This window comes from Lynx canadensis, chromosome C1, assembly GCF_007474595.2.
Source record: "Lynx canadensis isolate LIC74 chromosome C1, mLynCan4.pri.v2, whole genome shotgun sequence".
Taxonomy (NCBI): Eukaryota; Metazoa; Chordata; class Mammalia; order Carnivora; family Felidae; genus Lynx; species Lynx canadensis.
Window position 1 is genome coordinate 37979578 of NC_044310.1, and position 26174 is coordinate 38005751.

General features: G+C 36.9%; 1 protein-coding gene across 2 annotated transcripts in view; it reads right to left on the bottom strand.

The window, feature by feature from the left end:
* The window catches only part of SPATA6 (spermatogenesis associated 6), a 144536-nt gene that overhangs the window by 101726 nt on the left and 16636 nt on the right, over window positions 1-26174 (bottom strand). For both annotated transcript variants that reach the window (XM_030326743.1, XM_030326742.1), the window contains exons 2-3: window positions 23548-23685; window positions 22020-22068 (exon numbers count right to left, since the gene is read on the bottom strand). In XM_030326743.1, coding sequence (XP_030182603.1) covers window positions 22020-22068; window positions 23548-23685 — 187 coding nt within the window. The remainder of the gene's footprint in view (window positions 1-22019; window positions 22069-23547; window positions 23686-26174) is intronic.

Consider the following 26174-nt stretch of genomic DNA (forward strand, 5'->3'; position numbering starts at 1 on the left):
AAGGGAAACAAACCAGAAGATACTCCTTTTTTTTCTTTGATTTTTTTTTTTTTTGATAGAAAGAGCACACGTGGTGGGGGAGGGGCAGAGAGAGAGGGAGAGAATCCCAAGCAGGCTCTGTGCTACAGCACAAAGCCCGGGGCAGGACTTGATACAAACCAAAAACACAAGAGACTCTTTTTTTTAATGTTTATCTTACAGACAGAGAGAAAGAGAGCACGCTCATGTGTGTGAAGGACTGGGGGAGGGGCAGAGACAGAGAGGGAGTCACAGAATCTGAAGCAGGTTCCAGGCTCCGAGCTGACAGCACAGAGCCTGACACAAGGCTCGAACTCACGAACCATGAGATCATGACCTGAACCAAAGTGGAACACTTAACTGACTGAGCCACCCAGGTACCCCACCACAAGAGACTTGTGAGAGACTATCTTAAGGATAGAGAACAAATTGAGGTTGGTGGAGGGAGGTGGGTAGGGGACAAGCTAGATGGGTGATGGCTGTTAAAGAGGATACTTATGTGATGAGCACTGGGTGTTGTATAAAGTGACAAATCACTGAATTGTACTCCTGAAACCAATACTCTACTGTATATTAACTGACTAAAATTAAAAACAAACAAACAAAACCTTGTGCAGGCTATTGTGCAGGTTTTTATGTGGACATAAGTTTTCAACTCCTTTGGGTAAATACCAAAAGGAGTAGCTGCTGGATTGTATGTTAAGACTGTGTTTAGTTTTGTAATAAACTGCCAGACTGTCTTCTAAATTGCTGTTCCATTATGCATTCCCACCAGCAGTATATAAGAGTTCTTGTTGCTCAGTATCCCCACCAACATTTGGTGCTGTCAGTGTTTTGGATTTTGGCCATTCTAGGTTTTTGGTGATAACTTGTTTTAATTTGAATGTCCCCAAAGACATATGATGTGGAGCATATTTCCATATGCTTATTTGCCATCTTTATATCTTCTTTGGTGAAGTATCTGTTAAGGTCTTTGGCCCATTTTTAAATTAATGTTGTTATTTTATTACTGAATTTTAAAAGTCCTTGGGGTGCCTGGGTGGCTCAGTTGGTTGAGAGTCCAACTATTGGTTTCAGCTCAGGTCATGATCTCACAGTGGGTGGGACTGAGCCCCGCGTCAAGCTCTGCACTGACAGCATGCAGCCTACTTGGCATTCTCTCTCTCTGCCCCTCTCCCTCACTCTCTCTCTCTCTCTCTCTCTCTCTCTTTCTCAAAATAAATAAATATTGAAAAAAATGACTGGATACAAGATAAACATTTTTTGGTCACTTTCCTGTATATCAACCACACACACACACACACACACACACACACACACACACACACACATGAAAAAAAAGAAAGAAAAGTGGGTGAAGAGCCTTATTCCCCAAAGTCACATAATATATAACCAGTTAGAAATATAAGAAATGTATGGCAAGTACATACACACATACCCCCAAAACCTTAATATTATACACAAGGAAAACATAAGTTTAAAAAGTCAATATACATTGCATATCTAAGTGGGAAGAATGAATAACGTAAAAATGCCAATTCCCCCAAAATATAATTGAAATTAAAATTCAAAGAGATTTATTTTAGACCTGATTCTAAGTTCACTTACAAAACTAAACATGTAGGAATATGAATATGTGTGTATCAAATGAAAATATGGATTACACAAATCTGTGATAATTAACCATGCAATATCAACCAAATAATAGATACTTAGAATAAACAGACATAATGAAGGGAAAAAGGAATGGGAGACTACACAGAGACAAGATAAGGGTAGAAAGAATATTAATGGGGAACAGACTTCTACTTCAAATAATGACAATATATACCAAGCACATCAATCATCCTACTAGGAACATTTTAAAAATCTGGTCAAATGATTTTTAAAAATCTGCTTGCAGGCACAGAGAAGCAAATAAGACAGTTTAGAATTAGAGTTTAGAATCCTGAAGAAGAAAAAGCCAGGAAGATGAACCAGACATTGGAGCTGTTTTCTCTCTAGGGGCATCTACTAATTTCAGAAAAGACAAATGAAGGATTGATAAATTTAGCTGAGGTTTTTATGGTCTCACAGACCTAGAAGCAAAATATGACTTCAGGGCCTACCCAGAAGGAGAGATATTCATAAATTCTCCACACTTTAAATAGTCCCCTGAAAGAGCCCAGGAATAGAGATGAACTGTAAATAACCTGGCTTTTACAAGAACTGAAATCTGGCTTCAAATCACCTTAATCTGTAACATTAGACTGACATGATCAAGGATTGCTAGTGTACTAGCAGCCTGGAACAGGCAAATAAAAACAAATAAAACCTATCTGGAGAACGAGAGCATAATTCCATGCCCCCAATTATTTCTGCAATTTTTCGCATAAAATGTTCAATATCCTGAAACAACAAAGAATGGTTACAATTATTTGGGGGGAACTGTTAAGCACTATTAACTAAAGCTAATTATACATGCACTCTATGACCCAGAAATTCCACCACTAAGAATATACCAAGAGAACTGAGTATATACAATTACCAAAAGATACTTATAAAAATATCCATAGTCATTTTATTCATAATAATCCAAGGCTAAAAACAATCCTCATCAACAGGGAAGTAAATAAATTATAGTATATTCATATAATGGAATACCAAAGAGCAATAAAAAAAGAATGGTTTACTGAGATACAACAACACAGGTGCTTCTGACAGACATGAGCCATACTCAAATGAATACTTATTCTATGATTTAATTTACATGAAGGTCAAGAATAGACAAAAGTAATCAATGTTGATAAAAGTCAGAATAGTGATTATCTTGAGGGGAGTATTGACTGGTAGGGACACAAGGAAACCTTTCTGAGCAATGGAAACACTCTATGTCTTGGTGAATGGTGATTACTGATATACACAAAAGTGACTAATCAATGATGAGTACACAGGGTTAAAATTATACGTTAGACACTTTTGACACAAAAAATAGCTAAGACAATTTCCAAAAGAAATAAATCTGGAGGGCTCAAACTACCAGATATAAAAACTGAAGTTACAGTAATTAAGAAAGCATAGTATTTATGCAAGAATGAACAAACGGGGTGCCTGGGTGGCTCAGTCAGTTAAGTGTCCAACTTCAGCTCAGGTCATGATCTCGCGGTTCCTGAGTTCGAGCCCCGCATCGGGCTCTGTGCTGACAGCTCAGAGCCTGGAGCCTACTTCGGATTCTGTGTCTCCCTCTCTCTCTGCCCCACCCCTGCTTGCACTCTGTCCCTCTCTGTCTCTCAAAAAATGAATAAACGTTAAAAAAAATTTTTTTTAAAAAGAATGGACAAACAGACCCATGACACAGAAGAGAGACTAGAAAAAAATTCACATATATGTAGGCACTTAACTTATGACAAAGTAACATTACAGACTGATTATAATAAGGAAAGTCTTTTCACCAAATAGCATTGCACACACAGATATACATAAAAAATGAAATTTTATCCTTATTTCATACCATATATAAAAATGAAATCCAGGTGGACCATAAATCTAAATATAAAAATTAAAGAAATAAGGCTTTTAGATTATATAAAAGAGTATCTTCATAACTTGGGGCAGGGAAAGAATTCTTAAACATGACCAAAATTAGCGCTAAGCATAAAGAAAAAGATTAATAAATCAAACTACATTATTAAATTAGACTATATTAAAAATAACTTGCTCATCATAAGCACAAGAACCACTAATAGATGAAAAATGCAAGCCACAGAATGGGAGAAGATATTTGCAACACATATAATTGACAGAGAGTTTGTAATTAGAAAATATAGAAAATTCATACAAATGAATAAGAAAGTAACAACCTGATACAGAATTGAGCAAAAGACAAACATTTCACACCCATTATAAAAAGATGTCCCGAAAGATTGATAAACGTATGAATTCTTAGTCTACTTCATTTGTCTTCAGGGAAAAACCAAATAAAAACATTATTCACCCATCATAATGATAAAATTTTTAAAAATCCAGCAATCCCAAGAGTTGGGAAGGATGTAGAGAATAAAACTTTCAATGGCAGAATACATAGTGGTAGAGCAACACTGGAAACTGTTTGCATTGCCTATTCATGCTGACCCTAAGACTTAGCAATTTCATTTCTATGTATCTACCCAATAGGAATAGGTGCTCATGAGCATCAAGTCATATAATCAGGAATGTTCAGAGCAACATTATTCATAATAGCAAAAACTATAAACAACCTAAATGTCTATCGATGTCCATAAATAACAGAATAAATAAACTGGAGTATAGTTGCATAATGAAATACTACACAGCAATAAGGGTGAATGGATTAGTCACTCACAACAACACAAGGCAAATATCTCCAGCAAAATGCTGAAAAAAAAAAATCAGGCACAAAAGATTTTGCACAGTATGATTCCATTTATTTAGTGTTCAAAAATAGGCAAAGCTAAATTACAACATTAGACATTAAAAGGGAAATTCTTTTGTGGAACAGAGAGGAAACAGTGATTAGAAGAGGGTATGGGGGGTTTTCTGAAGTTCTAGCAAGGTGTTCTATTTCTTGACCTAGGCTTTAGTTACATAGGTGTTCACACTGATATATTTCAATGAGTATAAACAAATACTTGAGTTAAATGGTAGGTTAAGGGGCGCCTGGGTGGCGCAGTCGGTTAAGCGTCCGACTTCAGCCAGGTCACGATCTCGCGGTCCGTGAGTTCGAGCCCCACGTCAGGCTCTGGGCTGATGGCTCAGAGCCTGGAGCCTGTTTCTGATTCTGTGTCTCCCTCTCTCTCTGCCCCTCCCCTGTTCATGCTCTGTCTCTCTCTGTCCCAAAAAAATAAATAAACGTTGAAAAAAAAATTAAAAAAAAAATAAATAAATGGTAGGTTAAATATGCATTAGCTATGGTCACCTTCCGAACTCTCACTAAAAGAACAAATAATTAAACACACACACACTCCCAATGGCAAAACCTGAGAGGAAACAATTTGAACAGAAATGGTAACTTAGTTAACAGGAAAAAGGGTCTTAAGCCAATAGACCGGAAAGCTTAGGAGCAACCCCTTTTGTATTCGAATTCCTAACAGGTTTAGTGATTGGTAGTGCCAGCTACCTCTGCAAATGACAGAAATCAATGGGGCTAAAAGCCAGAGCAGTTGAAAATTTAAGAAGCAGTCAAACCCCAGATCCTCCCTCCAGTTTACACTGCTAGGAAACTGCCTTTCCCCATACCCAGGCAGGTGGTTGGAAGTTCATTCTCTGGAGGAGGTGGGACAGGGAGAAGCAGGGGGGTGGGGGCGGGGGCCGCTGAGAAGGGAGGGAAAAGGAGGAGAAGAAGGAGGTATAGTAATCTTCATCTTTGTCACTGTTGTCCTTGGAATGGAAATAGTAGGTACGGTTGACAGCAGGGTACTATATGAAAACAGGGAGATTAAGAGTCTGGGCTACATACTGATACTTTACCACAGCTTCTTCTTCCACAAGGTTCTAAAATCAGTAGTAGCCAAGTTTATAACCTCTAGGAGAAAGATGGGACTGATTTTTCTACTGAATATGATCTGCCGAAGTCAAAATACATAAAAAGATGCTGACATCCTAAGCTTTTCAGTAAGATGGCCCAGAGAAACCACCCTACAAAAAAGTCCATACTGACAATTTCTATCCAAGAGGAATCCCCAATAGATTTAGTAATTAGTAGTGCCAGGCACCTCTGGCACATAATTTCTAAAAGCATTTTAGTGTTCTGCTATTAAATATGAACAGATGGGGGCACCTGGGTGGCTCAGTCAGTTAAGTGTCCGACTTCAGCTCAGGTTATGATCTCGCGGTTCGTGACTTCAAGTCCCACGTCGGGCTCTGTGCTAATAGCTTGGAGCCTGGAGCCTGTTTCAGATTCTGTGTCTCCCTCTCTATCTGCCCCTCCTCCGCGCACGCGCGCACACACACACACACACACACACACACACACACTCACTCTCTCTGTCTCTCAAAAATAAATAAACATTAAAAAAATTTTAAATATGAACAGATGGCCAATAATTTGATGGCATCCTCTAACATGAAAGACAAGCAAAATCACAAAATAGAAAATAAAAGTAGAAACAGCAGAGTTTATCTCCCCAGATCTCCCCTTAAAAACAGACATAGCAATTAAATAGCAAAACCATAAACCTATGGACAACATCTATAATAAAATAAGGGGATAAGATACCCCTACAAACCCCAAAATAAAACATATGGTGACAAACAACTCACAGTCACAAAACCTATGGGTACCAGCATCCACGCAGGAAGAAACAGAAGGAATGAAGGGGCTATCGAATGACCTGGGAAGAGAACTCCAAAACAGCCAACAGTACTCACTAGGAGGCACAGGTCAATTTGAGAAAGGCAGCTGAAACTGGGAGAAGGTCTGCCCATTCCAATAGCAGGTAATTCAAAAGATTTAAGTGAAGTTCCAAAGATGGGTAGTCTGGTGACCTGTAAGAACTATAGAAAATGACCATCCAGGGTTCCCAGGCAGAACAGAGCCCAAGAAACCAGGAAAAACTATAGAGAAGAGAATACAAATTAAACAGGATTTTTAAAAAATAGAAAAGAGAAACCAGAAAAAAGTAGAATGGAACAAAGGCAGAAAATCCCAGAAGGCAAGCCACCATATACATATGCTAAACACTATAAAAGGAAGCTCAGTGAGCCTAAAAAGTTTTCTTCAATCATGCTTCCTTCTAAACATTTAGGAAAAAACTAAATTCAATTAATAATGAGCAAAGAGGGGTGCCTGGGTAGCTCAGTTGATTAAGAATCTGACTCTTGGTTTCAGCTCAGGTCATGATCTCAGTTTGTGAGTTACAGCCCAGTGTCAGGCCCTGCACCGACAGATAGAGCCTTCTTAAGATTCTCTCTCTCCCTCTCTCTCTGCCCTTCCTCCACTCTCTGTCTCTCTCTCTCTCAAAATAAATAAACTTAAAAAAAAAAATAAAGAATGAGTTGGGGCACCTGGGTGGTTCAGTCAGTTAACCATCAGACTTTGGCTCAGGTCATGATCTCACTGTTTGTGGGTTCAAGCCCCGTGTCAGGCTCTGAGCTAATAGCTCAGAGCCTGGAGCCTGCTTTGGATTCTCTGTCTCCCTCTCTCTCTGTACCCCTCCCCTGCTCGTGGTCTGTCTCTGTCTCTCTCTCTCTCAAAAATAAACTTAAAAAAAATTTTTTTAAAAGAATAAGTAAAGAAAAGGTTAAAGGTTAGATGTACACCAGGTTCTTATATAAAAAAATAATAGTGAGAAAAGAAAAAAATTCCTACAATGAAAGTAGCCAAAAAGATATTTCAAAAACAGATCATAATTATAATCTACTACTTGAAAAATTTTAAAGTAATACAAGGTATTGAAGAACTAACTAAATCAAAACAAAATCAGAAACAAAAAAGTGAGATGGTATAACTCAGGAAAGAAGCAGAAATAGGGAAAGTCATTTCAGAAATGAAGATTAAAACAACAGGAAATACCTTAAAAGAAATAAAAGGAGATTTTTTTTAATCAAAAGGAAACCAAAAAATATTTTTAATGAGAGAAAATAACAAATACTAAACAGACAAAAATATCCAACATACAATAATAGCATTATTCAGGAAACTTCACAGGAATGAAAATGGATTAGAAACTACAAATAAGAAACACACACTGTACTTAAGAATAGCAAGTGTCTGGGTGGCTCAGTTGTTAAGCATCTGACTTCAGCTCAGGTCATGATCTCACAGTTTGTGAGTTTGTGCCCCACCTTGGGTAAGCATGAGTCCGTCCCTCTTTGGATGAACACAAGCCCCACTTCAGGTAAAAACATGAGCCCTGCTTCTGGAGAGTCCTGCTTTTCTCTCCCTCTCTCCCTCTCTCTGCCCCTCCTGGCATTCTCTCTCTCTCTCTGTCCCTCACTCACTTGTGCCCTCTTTCTCTCAAAAGAAAAAAAAAAAAAAAAAGAATAAGAAACAACTTCAGGATATATTCTAGTAAAACTACTAGACTTTAAGGATAAATAAAAAATATTTTAGGTATTTAGGCAAAAAAAAAAAAGACAAGTGAAATAACATTAAACTTTAAGAAAATGATTTAAATATCTGAGGAAGAACTGGGTTAAGTTAAGCAAAAACTAAAATAAACTACAAAACTAAGCAAAGTAAAGAAAATATTAAATTCAAGTGAAAACAGAATTCTTGCCAAGAAAAGTAACTGTAATATATTCACCACATGATTCAGCTAAAAATACTTTTTACATGGTCATAATATACAAAACAAAATTGTGATTATAACTCTATTAAGAGGAGAGAAAGACAGAAAAAGGGCATATATATGTTTTCAGGGCAAGCAGAGAATATATGAAAAGTACTTACATCCTCATATTCCATAAGGAAAAGTAGAGATAATGTCTAAAACTGAAAAAAATCAAAATGTTTCGAATGCAATATAAGTATGTTAGAGATATGTAGGTGAGTACAAAGAAAAACAATAAAAAATAATAATAATAACCTAGTTCCTTGGGGAGTCAGAAATGATGGAAGAGAGGGATGTTACAAGATCACTGTTTTGGGAATAAGTTTTGTAGACTATATGTAATTCCAATATTAAAGAAAAAAATAACAATTATATAACCAATTAAAATAATTTCAATGTAAGTAAAAATCAAATTTAAAAAGATATCACATTAATAGTTACATATATGCATGTATTTACATATGTATATATATGCATATGTATGTATGTATGTATACATCTTGTCTGAGAGCAAGTCCTAGCAAACAATAAAATTAATTGCATATGTGCATAATATGCTATATGTGCATAATACCCCTTCCATTTCAAAGAACTTGCCTTGTTTTGACAGTGTAAACTCAGTATTTGCAAATTTGAAAGAAAAAGAAGTTACACTTTCTTTTCAAATAAATAACACAATTAAAAATAAAAAGCATTTCACAAAGAAAAGTAAAAGGTTAAAAGTAAAGTCAAGGAAAGGGGTGCCTGAGTGGCTCAGTTGGTTAAGCGTCCAATTCTTGATCTCAGCTCAGGTCTTGATCTCAGGGTCATGAGTTAAAGCCCCACATTGGGCTCCATGTGAAGCCTACTTTAAAAAAAAAAAAACAAAAAAAACAAAAAAAACAGCCAAGGAAGGAATCACTCTTTCATCTAAGTAAAAAAAAAAAGGGGCGCCTGGGTGGCGCAGTCGGTTAAGCGTCCGACTTCAGCCAGGTCACGATCTCGCGGTCTGTGAGTTCGAGCCCCGCGTCGGGCTCTGGGCTGATGGCTCAGAGCCTGGAGCCTGTTTCCGATTCTGTGTCTCCCTCTCTCTCTGCCCCTCCCCCGTTCATGCTCTGTCTCTCTCTGCCCCCAAAAAAAAAAAAAAACGTAAAAAAAAAAAAAAAAATTTAAAAATAAAAAAAAAAAAAAAAAGTACCCCACACTAGCCAGAATCATTCTGGAATGGGCCAAACATGTAAGCAGAAAATGGCCAATAATACATTCATGAAAATATCGCATGGGTATTTAGCATGGTCAGTTATTATTTCTGTGAACCATTTCCAGTGAAGAAAGGAAAACAAATGCAGCTGTTAACAGAGTAATTCCAATTGGTTCCCTAAAGATATCAACGGTGTCAGAAGTAAAAATGATCTTGGAAGGAGTATAAAGTTTAAAAACAAAGGGTTTAAATAGAAAACAAATCTAAGATTTATGTCAACATACTAGATACCTTGCGAATCTACCATCGACTCCATAAATAACTGCCACACAAAGTGAAATAATGAAATAAACCATCCAGGTGGCACTGTTACTGCAACTCCTCAGCTGTAAAGACATGGCCTAAAAAGTAACTGGGTTTGTTTGATTTATATTTTATCATAAGAACCTAGATTAACATTTACTGAGAAAAGCTACTTGCTAGTTTCTATAAACAATTTTCTATTCTTTTATACTTAAAAAGTATATTTTGGCAAAAATACTTCAGGAAGAGAGACCTTAAATTATTAAAGGGAAAGTTAAGTAATGCTGCTAAAAAACCAAATAGCAAGTTAATGTAATTACATGTACTGAAACATGTAGCATAATTAACCTCAATTCATAGATGCCCTTTATCTTGTAACTAAATAAAGACAAATTTCCTCATTCCTCTATAAAAATTCTCATCTTCACATGCACTTTTAGCGTGAGTTACGAAGTAAAAGCACTGCAACACTGCAGAAATACTACTCACATATAGCAAATCAAAAGCTACAGTAAATACCTTGAGAGTGCCAGAATGCTGTTAGCCTCTGCACCAGCAAGAACAATTACTATAATAATATCCTCTGAATGCCTATTTACCTGCCCTAACTACAAAGATGAACTGGTGGAAGGCATTTGTCACTATGGATTTAAAATATGAATCCTGAGTCTTACAAGCCTCCTTGAGGATTGAGGCAGGGACACTCCCATTCATAGCCTTTGAAGGATATATTCTCAGCCTTTAAATCTTCACCTGAAAGCATTTTCAATACCCCAGACACCAGGTAAGCACTAATTCCCAGGAGCTTGAAAAGCAGGAGCTGTAATGAAACTGCAATGTTTCTCTACAGGCAAGAGAAAACAATATGGACAACTACTAATCCACTACAATATAAATAAAAATCGTATCTGTTCTGTATCCAAGTGTTGAAGGGAATGAGGTCAGAGAAGGTATTAATTATAAATTTTGAAATACAAAATACATTTCCTAACCAAAGGATTATAACACTACAAATGGCTATCTCTCAATTGGATAGTTCCAACAGTCATAAAAATAGTAATGAGGCAGTTATATAATGCATTATGATATTTTATTAACTCCCAACTATCAGATACCTAGTATGTGCCAGGTATTGCCATATGCATCAGAGATATGGCAGTAAACAAAACAGAAAAAAAATCTCTACTCTTATGAAACTGCTACTCTGTTGAAAGAAAAAAGAAAAAAGAAATAATATATCAGTGCTAGAAAGAAAAACAGGAGGACCATTCATTCCTATTTGCCCTATGCAAATACCTGTTGTCTTGGTGGAACTATTAAAAGCATATTCTTTTACTCAAAATATCCTGGGTATATAATAACTCTAAAGATAATGGGATAGGTACATAGCAAAAGGTGCTATTTTAGATACTTTGGTAAGAAAAGGCCTCTTATTATGATGATAAATTTCAGCAGTGACTGGAAAGAAGTGAGGGAGCAAGCAATATGTTTATATGTAAGAGGATCTTTTCAGACAGGATATACTGTGTGTGTGTGTGTGTGTGTGTGTGTGTGTGCGCTCGCGCGTGTAGAAGAGAATCTGTAAAACTTCACTGAGAAAGGATGAAAATCCATAGTTTCAATAAAGTCTATGAAGTAGAAAAATTTTCAGTCATTTCTTGCCTAAAAATGGTTGCGAGGGTACAGTTTCAGCCATCAATCAGTTAATTCTGGTAAATTCCAGAATTAGAATAGTTTCCCTAAAGAGAACGCCTTCTCTATGAATATAAAATTACCTTATTATGGCTATTAATACCATTGACACTTAATGTCATTTTATATATCATATATTTCCCTAGACCATAGGTGATTCTGGACCTCTGGTGTTTCCTTAGAAATGCAGATATGGTGTGAAATGGAATTGGTAAATTCCCTAGTAATAACACTAGTAATGATAACAACACACCATCAACAATAATAAACAAGGGACATTTTAAGTGTTTAGTGTGTGCCCAAAACTGTTCTAAGCATCTTAACTGAGTTACTCATGGATCTGGCCATTTATCAGACTGTCCAGTTAAGGGGGTCCTTGGATCTCCCTGGGCATTTTGACCATGCTCAATTTGTTCTTAGATGACATAATCTTAATTAACAAATACTGGATTTTAGACAAACAAGTACATGTTAGTTTTATATGTTACACAATGGAAAATGATATATGTGACTCACAATCCCAAAAGTAGAATACTACTGGTAAGTGGAAATTCTGGAACAGTCCACAATTGTTTCAATCGTTTCAATTCAATTAATTACTTGAAGTTCTTCTCTTTGCTTCCATTGACAAAAAGTCTACTTCTATGGATTCAATTTTATATCTTATTTAAAGGATCTGTTTCTACCATTTCTACCATCATTCTGTGTTTAAGTTTAAAGGCTTGGCACTGTGGAGGCTCACTGTACGGACACCTATGAGAAGTCTCTACAGCTTTCCCCTCCTTTCCCCTTCCATTAGAGACCTATGTGGCTTTTAGAAAGGTTACACATGTACCACTTGAACCAAAGTACATGTGTGAGTTAAGTAAACAGCATATTGTATTTCCCCACCCAACTGTCATTAGAATAAATCTCAAAACTTGATGAAAATTATGGAACACAGACCTCCTATTCTTAAGAATATCATAGGAAGATATGAGGCCTGAAGCTACTGTAATTTTGCTACCATGAATTTTACTACCATAAATGAGGTGAAAATTCAAAAAGATATAATGATTATGAATGTACAAACAATTAAAACAGAGCTTCAAAATAAATATATCAATATGGGTCCAATTATGAGAGAGAAACCACACAAGGATAATTAATATAAAGAACTGTTAACTATAATGGGAATTAAAATAATGAGGGATTATCTAGCTACAAAGATGTAAAGAGAACTTAAAAGAACTTAGGAATAGGGCTCCTGGGTGGCTCTGTTGGTTAAGCGTCCAACTTTGGCTCAGGTCATGATCTGTGCTGACAGCTCAGAGCCTGGAGCCTATTCCAGATTCTGTGTCTCCGTCTCTCTCTCTCTCTGCCCCTCCCCTCCCTCTCTGCTCAAACTGTCTCTCTCTCGCTCTCAAAAATAAAATGAAAACATTTAAAACATTTTTAAAAAAAGAACATAGGAATGACAGATAAAAGAAACAGTCATTATTCCTGAGGCTCAGAGGACCAAATGAAGGGTTCTTTCTCCCCAAGCTCTCCTCTCCAGTGCTGAGATCTAGAACTTGTTAGAGAGCAAACAGCCTTTGCTCACTGAAAGAAGAAAAGTTGCTCACTTACTAGGAATCTACCTAAGGAACTTGCCAGAAATCATTCAACTAGGGTGCCAGGGAAGTTATTCACAGAGGTGTTTAACCAGAGGCACTTCAATACAAAATGACAAACAATACACATTACAAACAGGGACAGCTAGAGGAAGCTGCTGACAGCCACCCTGTACTGTAACACTAGAGCACCAGGGAAGTTTCAAGGGCCTCAGGAGTCTGGTGCTGGAAACAGCCAAGCTCAGCACAAGATAAACAAGCACACCAGCACCTGGAAGCAAAACCATTTTCCTCTGTACTCCAGGGCCCTCTACTGCATGAAGCTTCAGTGCCAGCTGGGGGGGGGGGGGGGGGGGGGGGGTGGGAATTAAAGTTACCAGATCAGGGAAAGGAGTTAAGATGGTGGAGCAGCATGGAGACCCTGAACCTGTCTCATCCTTGAAGCGCAGCCAGATCAGCACCAAACCATTTTGAACACCTAGAAATTGATCTAAGGATTAACACAACAATCTGCATAAGTTGAGCAATGGAACTCGGCAGGTACGCGGTGCAGAGAGGTGAACCGGGGGCGAGAAAAGCCATGGACTATAGGGAGCTGTTCCTGTGGAGAGAGGACAGAGAAAGAGAAAGGGGGAGAGAGCAGCACTCTGGGATAGTGCAAGAAAAGCACTCCCCTGAAAGTAGCTGGAGAGAAAGAGAGAAAAAGAGTGAAAACATATGCAGGGGACTGAACAAGAAATCTGTTCCCCAAAATCATTGACAGGAAGAAAGGAGTGGGTTTCAATACCACCTGGATTCTATAAAGAGTAGAGCACAGAGTCTGAAGTTGCAGAGCTCAGTGCCTGGTGGTGCTCTGGTGAGGAAGTAGGGTGAATCCCCAGGAGCAGGTAGTGGGTTCTGAGGGGTCCGTGGGCCACATGGTGAGAAGCAGTTCACCAGCTTGGAGTGCATTTGGTAGACGCCATACAGCCTCCCAAAAGGCAAAGGCCCCAGCAGACCCTGGAGAGCAACCACGTTTGCTGGTATTAGGACAAAGACACAAGAGTGTGGTGAAACCTGATGCTGGCTATGTGTGGTGATTTGCCATAATCTCTGAACTTCTGCCACTGCAAGACCCCATGAACATTTTCTGGAGTAAGCCAGCACCAGCCATTGCTCAGTGAGACCCTCCCCCAGAGAGTCAGCATGGGCCCAAGCCATGAGGGTCTCTGAAGTGAGGGGTTTTGAAACAACCCCATCTGAGATAAAACTGGAGAGAGGTACCACCTGGCAGGCAGACAGCTCAGACACAGGCAGGGTAGAGGCGGGGAGTGGATGGAGGCCTGACACAAAGGAGGGGTGCTTGATCATGGGGCAGTGAGAGCATGAAGTTTCTGTGCCAGAGACTAGGGAATTGGGTAAAGCCATTTCCACCCTCCGCACACATGCAAGCTTACATGCACGCCATACTTATCTACCCCAGTAAGCTAAGCAGAACCGCCTAGTGGAGAATGGAGCCGTTACACCAAACCCCACCCAACTGCACCCTCCAAGCACATAACCTACAAGACCAGCACAAGACACTCCACCTGCTTAGTGTATGGACTATAGAAGGAATCATAGTTTCAGTTCTAGGAGAAACTTAACTTCATTAAGGTTTCATTCTGTTTGCTGGTTCATTTATTTGTTCGTTATCTTTGCTTCTGTTTTCGCTTAAATTGTTTTTTTTCTTTTTTTTCTTTATTTTCTTCCTTATTCTTGGATACAGAAAGAGAAAAATTTATTTCTATTTTTATTATTTTTTCACGTTATTTTTTGTTTTGATTTTTATTCTATTTCATTTTCCTTATGCATTTTTTCTAAGTTTTTTTAAGTTTTAAACTTTTTTACCTTTTTGTTCTTTTGTTTCCCTATTTTCTCCATTCTATCCAGCTTCTTTACACAAGCAGACCAAAATAAATCTAGGATATAGCTTCCTTTATTTGAATTTTTGTTTTATTTTTAATTTATTAATTTTTTTCTTCCTCCAAAATGAAAAACAAAGGAATTCACTCCAAAAGAAGAGGAAGAAATTACAACCAGAGGCTTAATCAACACAGATATAAGCAAGATGTCTGAACTGGAATTTAGAACGACGATAATAAGAATACTAGCTGGGGTTGAAGAAAGCATAGAATCCCTTCCTGTGGAGATAAAAGAAATAAAATCTAATCAGGATGAAATTAAAAATGCTATAAAGATGCAATCTCAAATAAATGCCACAACAGCAAGGATGGATGAAGCAGAGCAGCGAAACAGCAATTTAGAAGATAAACAGCAATTTAGAAGATAAAATTATGGAGCATAATGAAGCAGAAAAAAATAGGGAAACAAAGGCAAAGAGTACAATACAAGACTTAGAGAACTTAGTGACTTATTAAAAAGAAATAACATCCAAATCATGAGAATCCCAGAAGATGAAGAAAGAGAAAAAGGGGCAGAAGGTTTATGTGAGCAAATTATAGTGGAAAACTTTCCTAATCTGGGGAAGGACACAGACATCAAAATCCAAGAAGCACACAGATCTCCCATTAAATTCAACAAAAAGCAACGATCACCAAGGCATTTTCATAGTCGAATTCACAACTACACAGATAAGGAAAGAATTATGAAAGCATCAAGGAAAAAAAAAAAAGTTCTTAACCTGTAAGTTAAACAGATCAGGTTCGCAGCAGACCTATCCACAGAAACTTGGCAGTCCAGAAAGGAGCGCCAGGATATATTCGATGTGCTGAATCAGAAAAAAATATGTGGCCAAGAATTCTTTATCCAGCAAGGCTGTCTGTTATTCAAAATAGAAGGAGAGATAAAGAGTTTCCTAGAAAACCAAAAACTGGGAATTCATGACCACTGAATCAGCTCTGCAAGAAATTTTAAGGGGGACCCTTTGAATGGAGAAAAGACAAAACAAAACAAAAAAGACCAAAGCAACAAAGACTAGAAAGAACCAGAGAACATCACCAGAAACACCAACTCTACAGGCAACACAATGGTGCTAAATTCATATCTTATAGTACTCACTCTAAATTTCAAAGGACTAAACATTCCAACCAAAAGACACGGGGTATCAGAATGGATAAGAAAACAAGACCCATCTATATGCTGCTTACAAGAGACTCATTTTAGACCTACAGACACCTTCAGATTGAAAGTAAATGGATGGAGAACCATCTATCAACACAGTATTCATGGTCTTTTCAAAAGACCAAAAAGTCTTTGACATTCCAAAAGGTCAAAAGGAAAGTGGTATAGCCATACGTATATGAGACAACTAGATTTAAAAATGAAGACTACAAGAGATGAAGAAGGGCATTATATCTTAACTAAAGGGTCTATCCACCAAGATCTAACAATTATAAATATTTATGCCCCCAACGTGGAATAACCCAAAAATATAAATCAATTAATCACAAACATAAAGAAACTCATTGATAATAATACCATAATACTAGAGGACTTCAACACCCCACTTACAGCAATGGACAGATAATCTAAGCAGAAAATCAACAAGGAAACAATGGCTCTGAATGACACAATGGACCAGATGTACTTAACAGATATATTCAGAACATTTCATCCTAAAGCATCAGAATACACTTCTTCTCAAGTGCACATGGAACATTCTCCAGAAGGGATCACATACTGGGTCACAAATCAGCCCTCAACAAGTAGAAAAAGACTGAGATCATACTGTGCATATTTTCAGACCACAATGCTATGAAACTCGAAATCAACGACGAGAAAAAATTTGGAAAAACCATGAATACTTGGAGATTAAAGAATATCCTACTATAGAATGAATGGGTTAACCAATAAATTAAAGAAGAAATTAAAAAGTTCATGGAAGCCAATGAAAATGAAAATACGACAATCCAAAACCTTTGGGATGCAGCAAAGGTGGTCATAAGAGTGAAGTATACAGCAATCCAGGCCCTCCTAAAAAAAAAGAAGAAAGGTCTCAAATACACAACCTAACCTTACACCTAAAAGAGCTGGAAAAAGAACAGCAAATAAAGCCCAAAACCAACAGAAGAAGGGAAATAATAAAGATTAGAGCAGATATCAATGATATCAAAATCAAAAAAAACAACAACAACAAAACCCAAAACAGAACAGATCAATGAAACCAGGAGCTGGTTCTTTGAAAGAATTAAAAAAATTGATAAATTCCTAGCCAGACTGATCAAAAAAAAAAAGGACCCAAATAAATAAAATCACAAATGAAAGAGGAGAGATCACAACCAACACCACAGAAATACAAACAATAGTAAGAGAATATTATGAGCAATTACATGCCAACAAATTGGGAAATCTGGAAGACATGGATAGATTCCTAGAAACATACCATTCCTAGTTCACTACCAAAACTGAAACAGGAAGAAATAGAAAATTTGAACAAACCCATAACCAGTAAAGAAATTGAATCAGTAATCAAAAATCTCCCGACAAACAAGAGTCCAGGGCCAGACGGCTTTCCAGGGGAATTCTACCAAACATTTAAAGAGGAGTTAACACCTATTCTTTGAAACTGTTTCAAAAAATTGAAATGGAAAGAAAACTTCCAAACTCATTCTACGAGGCCAACATTACTTTGACTCCAGGACCAGACAAAGACCTCACTAAAAAGGAAAACTACAGACCAATTTCCCTGATGAACATGGATGTAAAAATTCTCAATAAGATATTAGCAAACCAGATCTAGCAATTCATTAAAAGAATTATTCACCATGATCATGTGGGATTTATTCCTAGGATGCAGGGCTGGTTCAATATCCACAAATCAATCAATGTGATACATAACATTAATAAAAGAAAGGATAAGAATCACAAGATTGTCTCAATAATAGATGCTGAAAACGCATATGACAAAATACAGCATCCTCTCTTGATAAAAACCTTCAAAAAAGTAGGGATAGAGGATCATTACCTCAAAATCATAAAGGTCATATATGAAAGCACCACTGCTAATAATATCTTCAATAGGGAAAAACTGAGAGATTTCCCCCTAAGTTAAGGAACACGACAAGGATGTCCACTCTCACCATTGTTATTCAACATAATGTTGGAAGTCCTGGCCTCTGCAATCAGACAACACAAAGAAATAAAAGGCATCACAAAGAGCAAGGAGGAAGTCAAACTTTTCACTCTTCACAGACTACATGATACTCTATGTGGAAAACCCAAAACACTCCACCAAAATCCTCCTATGACTGATACATGAATTCAGCAAAGTAGCAGGCTATAAAATCAATGTTCAGGGAAACAAAAATAATATAAAAGTAGAGAGGGAGACACACCATAAGAGACTCTTAAATACAGAGAACCATTAATGAGGGTCGCTGTTGGGATGTTGGGAGGGGGTAGAGGTTAAAGGGGTGAGGAGCATTAAGGAAGACACTGGTTGGGATGAACACTGGGTGGTAATATGTAAGTGATGAATCACTGAATTCTATTCCTGAAAATTAATTAATTAATTTTCATAATTTACAGAATTTACAGAAATCAGTTGCATTTCTATACACCAATAATGAAGCAGCAGAAAGAGAAATCAAGGAATCGATCCCATTTACAATTGCACCAAAAACCATAAAACACCTAGGTATAAATCTAACCAAAGAGGTGAAAAATCTATACACTGAAAACTATAGAGCTTATGAAAGAAATTGAAGAAGACACAAAAAAATGGAAAAACATTCCCATGCTCATGGATTAGAAGAACAATATTATTAAAATATCTATACTACCCAAAGCAATCCACATATTCAATGCAATCTCTCTCAAAATAACACCAGCATTCTTCACAGAGCTAGAACAAACAATCCTAAAATTTGTATGGAACCAGCAAAGACCCTGAATAGCCAAAGCAATCTTGAAAAAGAAAACCAAAGCTGGAAGCATCACAATTCTGGGCTTCAAGCAGTATTACAAAGCTGTAATCATCAAGACAGTATGGTACTGGCACAAGAATAGACAAATGGATCAATGGAACAGAATAGAAAACCCAGAAATAGACCCACAAACATATGGCCAACTAATCTTTGACAAAGCAGGAAAGAATATCCAATGGAACACTCTCTTCAGCAAGTGGTACTGGGAAAACTGGACAGCGACATGCAGAAGAATTAATCTGGATGCACTTTCTTATACCATACACAAAAATAAACTCAAAATGGATGAAAGACCTAAATGTAAGACAGGAAACCATCAAAATCCTAGAGGAGAAAACTGGCAACAACCTCTATGACCTTGGTCGCAGCAACTTCTTACTCAACATGTCTCTGGAAGCAAGGAAAACAAAAGCAAAAATGAAGTATTGGGACCTCATCAAGATAAAAAGCTTCTGCACAGCAAAAGAAACAATCAACAAAACTACAAGGCAACTCATGGAATGGGAGAAGATATTTGCAAATGACACATCAGATAAAAGGTTAGAATCCAAAATCTATAAAGAACGTATCAAATTCAACACCCAAAAAAAACAATCCAGTGAAGAAATAGGAAAAAGACATGAATAGACACTTTTCCAAAGAAGACACCCAGATAGATGGTTAACAGACACATGGAAAAATGCTACCATTCATCATCAGGGAAACACAAATCAAAACCACAATGAGATATCACCTCACACCTGTCAACATTGGCTAAAATTAACAACTCAGGCAACAAGAGATGTTGGCGAGGATGCACAGAAAGAAGAGCCATTTTGGGGCACATGGGTGACAGTCAGGTAAGTGTCTGACTTTGGCTCAGGAGTTCGAGCCCCGTGTCAGGCTCTGTTCTGACAGCTCAGAGTCTAGACCCTGCTTCAGATTCTGTCTCCATCGCTCTCTGCCCCTCCCCCACTCACACACTGTCTCTTCTCTCTCTCAAATACAAATAACATTAAAAAAAATTTTTTTTTTAAGAGGAACACTTTTGCACTGCTGGTGGGAATGCAAACTGGTGCAGCCACTCTGGAAAACAGAGGCTATGAAAGTTCCCTCAAAAATTAAAAACAGAACTACCCTGCGATTCTACCCCTAGTAGAATTTCACTACTAGGTATTTATCCAAAGGCTACACGAGTGCTGATTTGAAGGGCACATGCACCCCAATGTTCATAGCAGCACCATTGACAATAGCCAAAGTATGGAAAGAGCCCAAATGTCCATCAACTGAGGAATGGATAAGGATGATGTGGTATATATATATACAATGGAATATTACTCAGCAATCAAAAAGAATGAAATCTTGCCATTTGCAACCACGTAGTTGGAACTAGAGTGTATTATGCTAAGCAAAATAAGTCAGTCAGAGAAAGACAAATAACATACGATTTCACTCATATGTGGAATTTAAGATAGAAAACAGATGAACATAAGGGAAGGGAAGCAAAAATAACTGCACATTTAGTATGTTTTTAATTTTTCATATTAATAAGGTTATTGGGCATTAAGAGAAACTAACACCAAAAAAAGTAAAAGAAAAAGGGGGCCACAGCTCACAAGGGAGGTCAGAGATAGACTCAGGTGGAAGTCATCAGAATATAGGAAATACATGAAGCCATGTCTTAGGTGAGTAGAATATAAGGAGAAAGTAGAAAATAAATAAATTAAGAGATCAGAGAGGTAAAGCCAGTGGAATAATAATACTTAAAGACAGAGAAGAGAAAGATGAGTTTGAGAAAGATACCAAAAAGTGGAATCAGTAAGGTACAAAGAGACCTAAGAGAAAAACCAAATCAGGAAAAGCAAGGCAAGAAAGTTTCCAAGTAATAAAAACCAGTAAGTACTCTTATAGACCCAAAATTTCAAATCAAATAGAAAGAAAGGATTATGTTTTTAACAAGACAATTTCAGAATGATGAAATTACTACCTCATATTTATATATAACAATATGCACATGGTACTAGATAATACTAGAGTTTATATTTTCTAGGATACACAACACAATTGCCCAGATACTGAAGAAGATGTTCAAGAAATATTAAAAAGGCATTTACCCACTGGCACCAAATTGCCACCTAGCTAATCTACCACAGTGAAAGAATATCAAGAACTAGAACATCTATAAAAAAATAAATAAGATGTTAACATTGGCCATAAAGAGTTCTCTGGAGAATAATTATTAAACTGTAAGTTTCATGAAGATAAGACAATAAGCTGGCCCTATTCCTCCCCATATGCCTAGATTCCAGCATGGTGCCAGGTTCCATGTTTCTACACAGCTAACATCCCAATGGATGAAGGGGGGAAGAACAGGTGACACTGATGATGCCCAATTTTGTCAGTGTTTTGATCCACAGTTCCATGTTAGACCAAACTGGTGATCCCAGATCTCTAATTACAAGGATAAATAACAGAGCTTTTCATTTCATACCCAGAGCTTGAATAACTTATTCCCAAGCATGTATACATGCATTGCTGCTCTCAAAAATAGTTGTATCTTTTTATAGTTGAATCCTAACACTTTGAGGAATTTACTATTATCCACAGCCTTGAAAATGTCACTTCAAATAATTTATTAACATATTGGATGCAAAATAAAACACAAATCATATATACTTCAAGCTACCATTACTTCAATCTTCTATTATTTACTCTATGAATTTGTAATACATTGAGGTTACAGGCATATGCTTGTTTGCAGGGCAAAGCCCCACACAATGTGAATCACTATCTTTACATCAAAAACACTTCATATCATCTAAATCAATATAAAGTTCAGGTAAGTCTCTTTGATTTCCACACACCTAAGATAGAAAAAGGAAAAATTCCTAGTCACTCTGCAGCACGTGTACATTTTATTATTTCCAGGTATATTCTGACAAACATTTAAAAAGTGTTTTAGAAGTCTCAACTCAAGATTTCTAAAATCCTTCATGGACTCTTTTTTTAACTTTTATCTAACCCAGGATTAAACAGAATTCTAAAATGACCTAGAAACAGGAATTAAAAGTTACAAACTTACATTCAAGCTGTGCAACCACATCTCCAGGGTCTACTGCTTCAGGGAACACCTACAGTGGGAGAACACAGAGGGAAGCAGGGTGGAGAAGAGGAAGTGAAAGGAACATACACATAAAATAGTCTTTGTAATTCCCCTCTCCTTCCCAAAATATTCCTTTCTCATCCATAGAAACTTTGGACATTATTGAGAACTGTCACTTCCTCTCTGCTTCCCACGATCACTATGGAAGCTCTGACAATCAAACAAACACACATTATGGCTGACTGGCTCTCCCTCTCCAACTTCACCAGGGCTGCTTCTTCATCTCAACTCCTCCCCTGTTGGTCACCATGGTCATACTGGCCTTCTTGGTGCCCCTCCAACTCATCAAGCTTATTCCTAGCAAGAAGTCTTTATATTTGCTATTCCTCTGCTTAGAACGCTTTTCCACTAGACCTTCAAATAACTGATAACTGTCTCATAATTCAGTTCAGCTTAAATGTTATCATCTTCTCTGACTACCCTTTAAAACAGATAATCCCGGGGCGCCTGGGTGGCGCAGTCGGTTAAACGTCCGACTTCAGCCAGGTCACGATCTCGCGGTCCGTGGGTTCGAGCCCCGCGTCAGGCTCTGGGCTGATGGCTCAGAGCCTGGAGCCTGTTTCCGATTCTGTGTCTCCCTCTCTCTCTGCCCCTCCCCCGTTCATGCTCTGTCTCTCTCTGTCCCAAAAATAAATAAACGTTGAAAAAAAAAAAATTTTAAAAAAAAATAAAATAAAATAGAACAGATAATCCCCTGAATCCCTCAGTTCCTCTCTGTTCCCTCACCCTCCCTTTATTCTTTTCATGACACTTATCACTATCTAAAATTATTCTATTCCTGTGTTTACTTCATTATTGTTGGTTTCTCCTATTACAGGGAAAGCTCCAGGTGGGGAGGCTGTTTGTCTTGTTTACCCAGTGCCTAGAATAGTACATGAAACAGAGCAGGAAGTGGGTAATTATCAGAAAAGGAAAAGGAAAAGGGAAAGGAGAAGGAAAAGGAAGGAAGGAAGAGGAGGACAGGGAAAGAAGGAAGGGGAGGAGAGGGAAGGAAGGAGGAAAGTAGAGAAGGAAAGAAGGAAATAAAGTGAAGAATATGATTGGTAATAACCAAAAGCAGCAGTTTTAGGGAAAAACAGAAAAGAAACTCATAGAAAGAAGTACCAGAAGATAGCCAAAAGTAAAATAAAATCTATTTTTACCTATTAATGTCTCCTCTTTCTCTTTGTTGTAAAAATTATTATTTAATATTCAAGATGCTCTATTTTACATAGAGCCCACTAACACAATTTTAGAAATAAACTGATCCATTATGAAAATGAGGCAACTCATTTCATGAATAATACAATGCATATTTCTTTTCAAGCTTCCAGATTTAAGTTACAAATCTCCTTTTCAATGAAATCAAAGTATATATAGTCAGTAGTAATTTGTCTTTAGGGCTTTTGTTAAAAATTTGGAAGTACACTGATTATTTGTTAATATTTGATCTGTCACTTGAACTCACCTTTTCAAACACCATTCTGGCATTGAAGACCAGTGGAAAATTGGCTGGGACACATTGTGTCTTTTTGTATTGGCCAAACACACAGATGCTAAGATAGATGTCCTCCTTGTCTTTCAGCACCACTCCTGGACAAGTTACCTGAACAAAATTAGATAGAGACATGTAAATGCTTTATGAATTCCCTGAACTATCCTACTGAAATAACTTACATGGCATTACATAAAAACACTAGTCTGCTAAGCCAATAAAAAGACGCACAAATTAAAAGAAAAGAGATTCTCGTGTTTACAGAGTTAAATGAAATGCCTTTATAACTTCCATCCCTCTGAGAAATCTATGATTCTCCATTTGGTTATTTGTTCCACATTTGAAGCTCTGTGTACTGGCTCTTGGGACAGATACTAACAGTTTTAAACAGTCAGCCTTAGGCACCCACTTTATGCTGAATGCTGACATAAACTTATTCAGCATCATTTAATCACAAAGGATTAAGACTCAGCAGAAACAAAGCACTATCCTAGAGGACAAAAATAATAGCAATAAAAACCACAAATATGACCTGTATAACCCTAAATAGCAGCCCATATACACCCTCATCAAACGCAATATGACAGAGTTTCAAAGCTAGTGAATTATAAATTTCTAGTCCAATGATACATTTTTTAAACATGAAATTGCACTTCATTATCCTCATGATTGACACAAAGTATAGGCACAAAATATGGTGTTTCTAAAAAGTTCACAGCACAGATTCCCCAGTCCCAGTCATATTTCACTGTCAGTGATCAACCACACCCTTAAAGAAATATTAAAGGCTCTCTAAGATTTAAATCCAACCCACCCACATAGTAACATTACTCAACATCCCCCAATAATACAATCAAAGTATATTTTTATTGTTCTCTAAACATACACATTACTGTCCTACCTTACATTCTTCCATTATCTGGATTACTACACCTTACTACTGCATTCCATCTCTGCCTCATTTATACTCACCACCTTCCAAGGCTTACATCAACTGCGTCTCCTACACAAAACTGGACTCACCAGCTACCATTATTCAATTCAATCTAATTCAAACATTTATTATGAATTTACCATATTCAAATAAATACGTTTTAGATTCTCATAGCATTTTGTAGTTCTCTTAAGGCCTAATTATTATCTCCCTGCATTTTAATTAAGTAGGTACAACTCACCTCTTTTATTTAATTATAAATTCCCTGAGGATAGAAATTTTATTTTCTCATCAATGTATCCAAAACACAGACTTTCAGTATTAAGAAGCTCCGAGATTATCAAATAGCTTCAGATTTTTTACGTACAATAACCACAGAGCCCCAAGAAAGTATAGGTGATTTACTTACTTAAAGTGACACAGAAAATCAATCAATACAATACTTTCAAAAGTGCTTAGAAAAGTGCCTAACAGAGCATTCAACCAATACCAGCTATAGTTATTGTTAGGCTGAAAATCACTACATCTGTCATCTCAACACAAATTACTGCATTGAATAAATGACCAAGACTTCAGGTCTCTTTGTATGTAGCAGTTAAGATTATTTTCCATGCCAGATATTTATACTCCATCTCCCTCTTATTCTATTTTCCAATTTCCGTTCTGATATATTCCCTACTGATTATTAAAATCTATTAAAATCAAGGTCCTCAACAAATATAATGTTGTCCATCACCTTCATTTCCTACTCTGCCTCATTAAAATCAAACCTGTTAGAATCCCTCTAAATCCATGTTATCCAATGTGGTAGCTGCTAGCCACTTATGTCTACAGTTGTAGCTAGTCCAAACTGAGATGGACAATGAGTATAAAATACAAGATTTTGAAGACTTGTTCAGAAAGATTTTGAAAACTCATTTTAAAAACAGCATAAAATATCTCATTAATAATTAACACTTTGAAAACATTGATTTAAATAAAATTATTGTTAAAATTAATTTATCTACTCCTTTTAACTTTTTTAATATAGCTGTAAAAATTTTTAAATTGCATCTTTGGCTTAAATTTGTGGTTCATATTATATTTCTACTGAGTAGTGCACCGGCTCTAATTGTCCTACTGGAAACTACGGACTCTCTTTCCAATGTGTAATATATGCAAGAAGGCATGGCTTTTTCTCATCCACAATTCTACAAATTCTGCCATGCTTTAAAGAACACCCAGTAGCTTCCCAAAAAGAAAGCAAGAGAGGGGGGTGGGGGTAAAGAAAATCAGATAAAACAAATAGAAAATAAAAAGCAAAGAAGTTGACTTAAAACACCCATATGGATAATTATACGAATGCAAATATTCTAAGCATTCTAATTAAATGGCAGAAATTGTCAGATTGGATAAAAAAGCAAGACACAATATACTGTCTGCAAAAAAAAAAAAAAAACCACGTTAAAGACACACATAGAAAAAGTGCTTTCAGAATGGTGGAGCAAATATCTCCAAAATTCAGTCCCTCTATAAAAGCAAAGAGAACACTACGAAAAACTGTCAAAATCAACTTTTTTACAGCTCTAGAAATTAACCAGAGATTTGCAAAAACATGAAGAGCATTTGGTCAGCTAACCAAATAGATGAATTTTGGTTAAAATAGTGATATTGTGGTATGTTAACA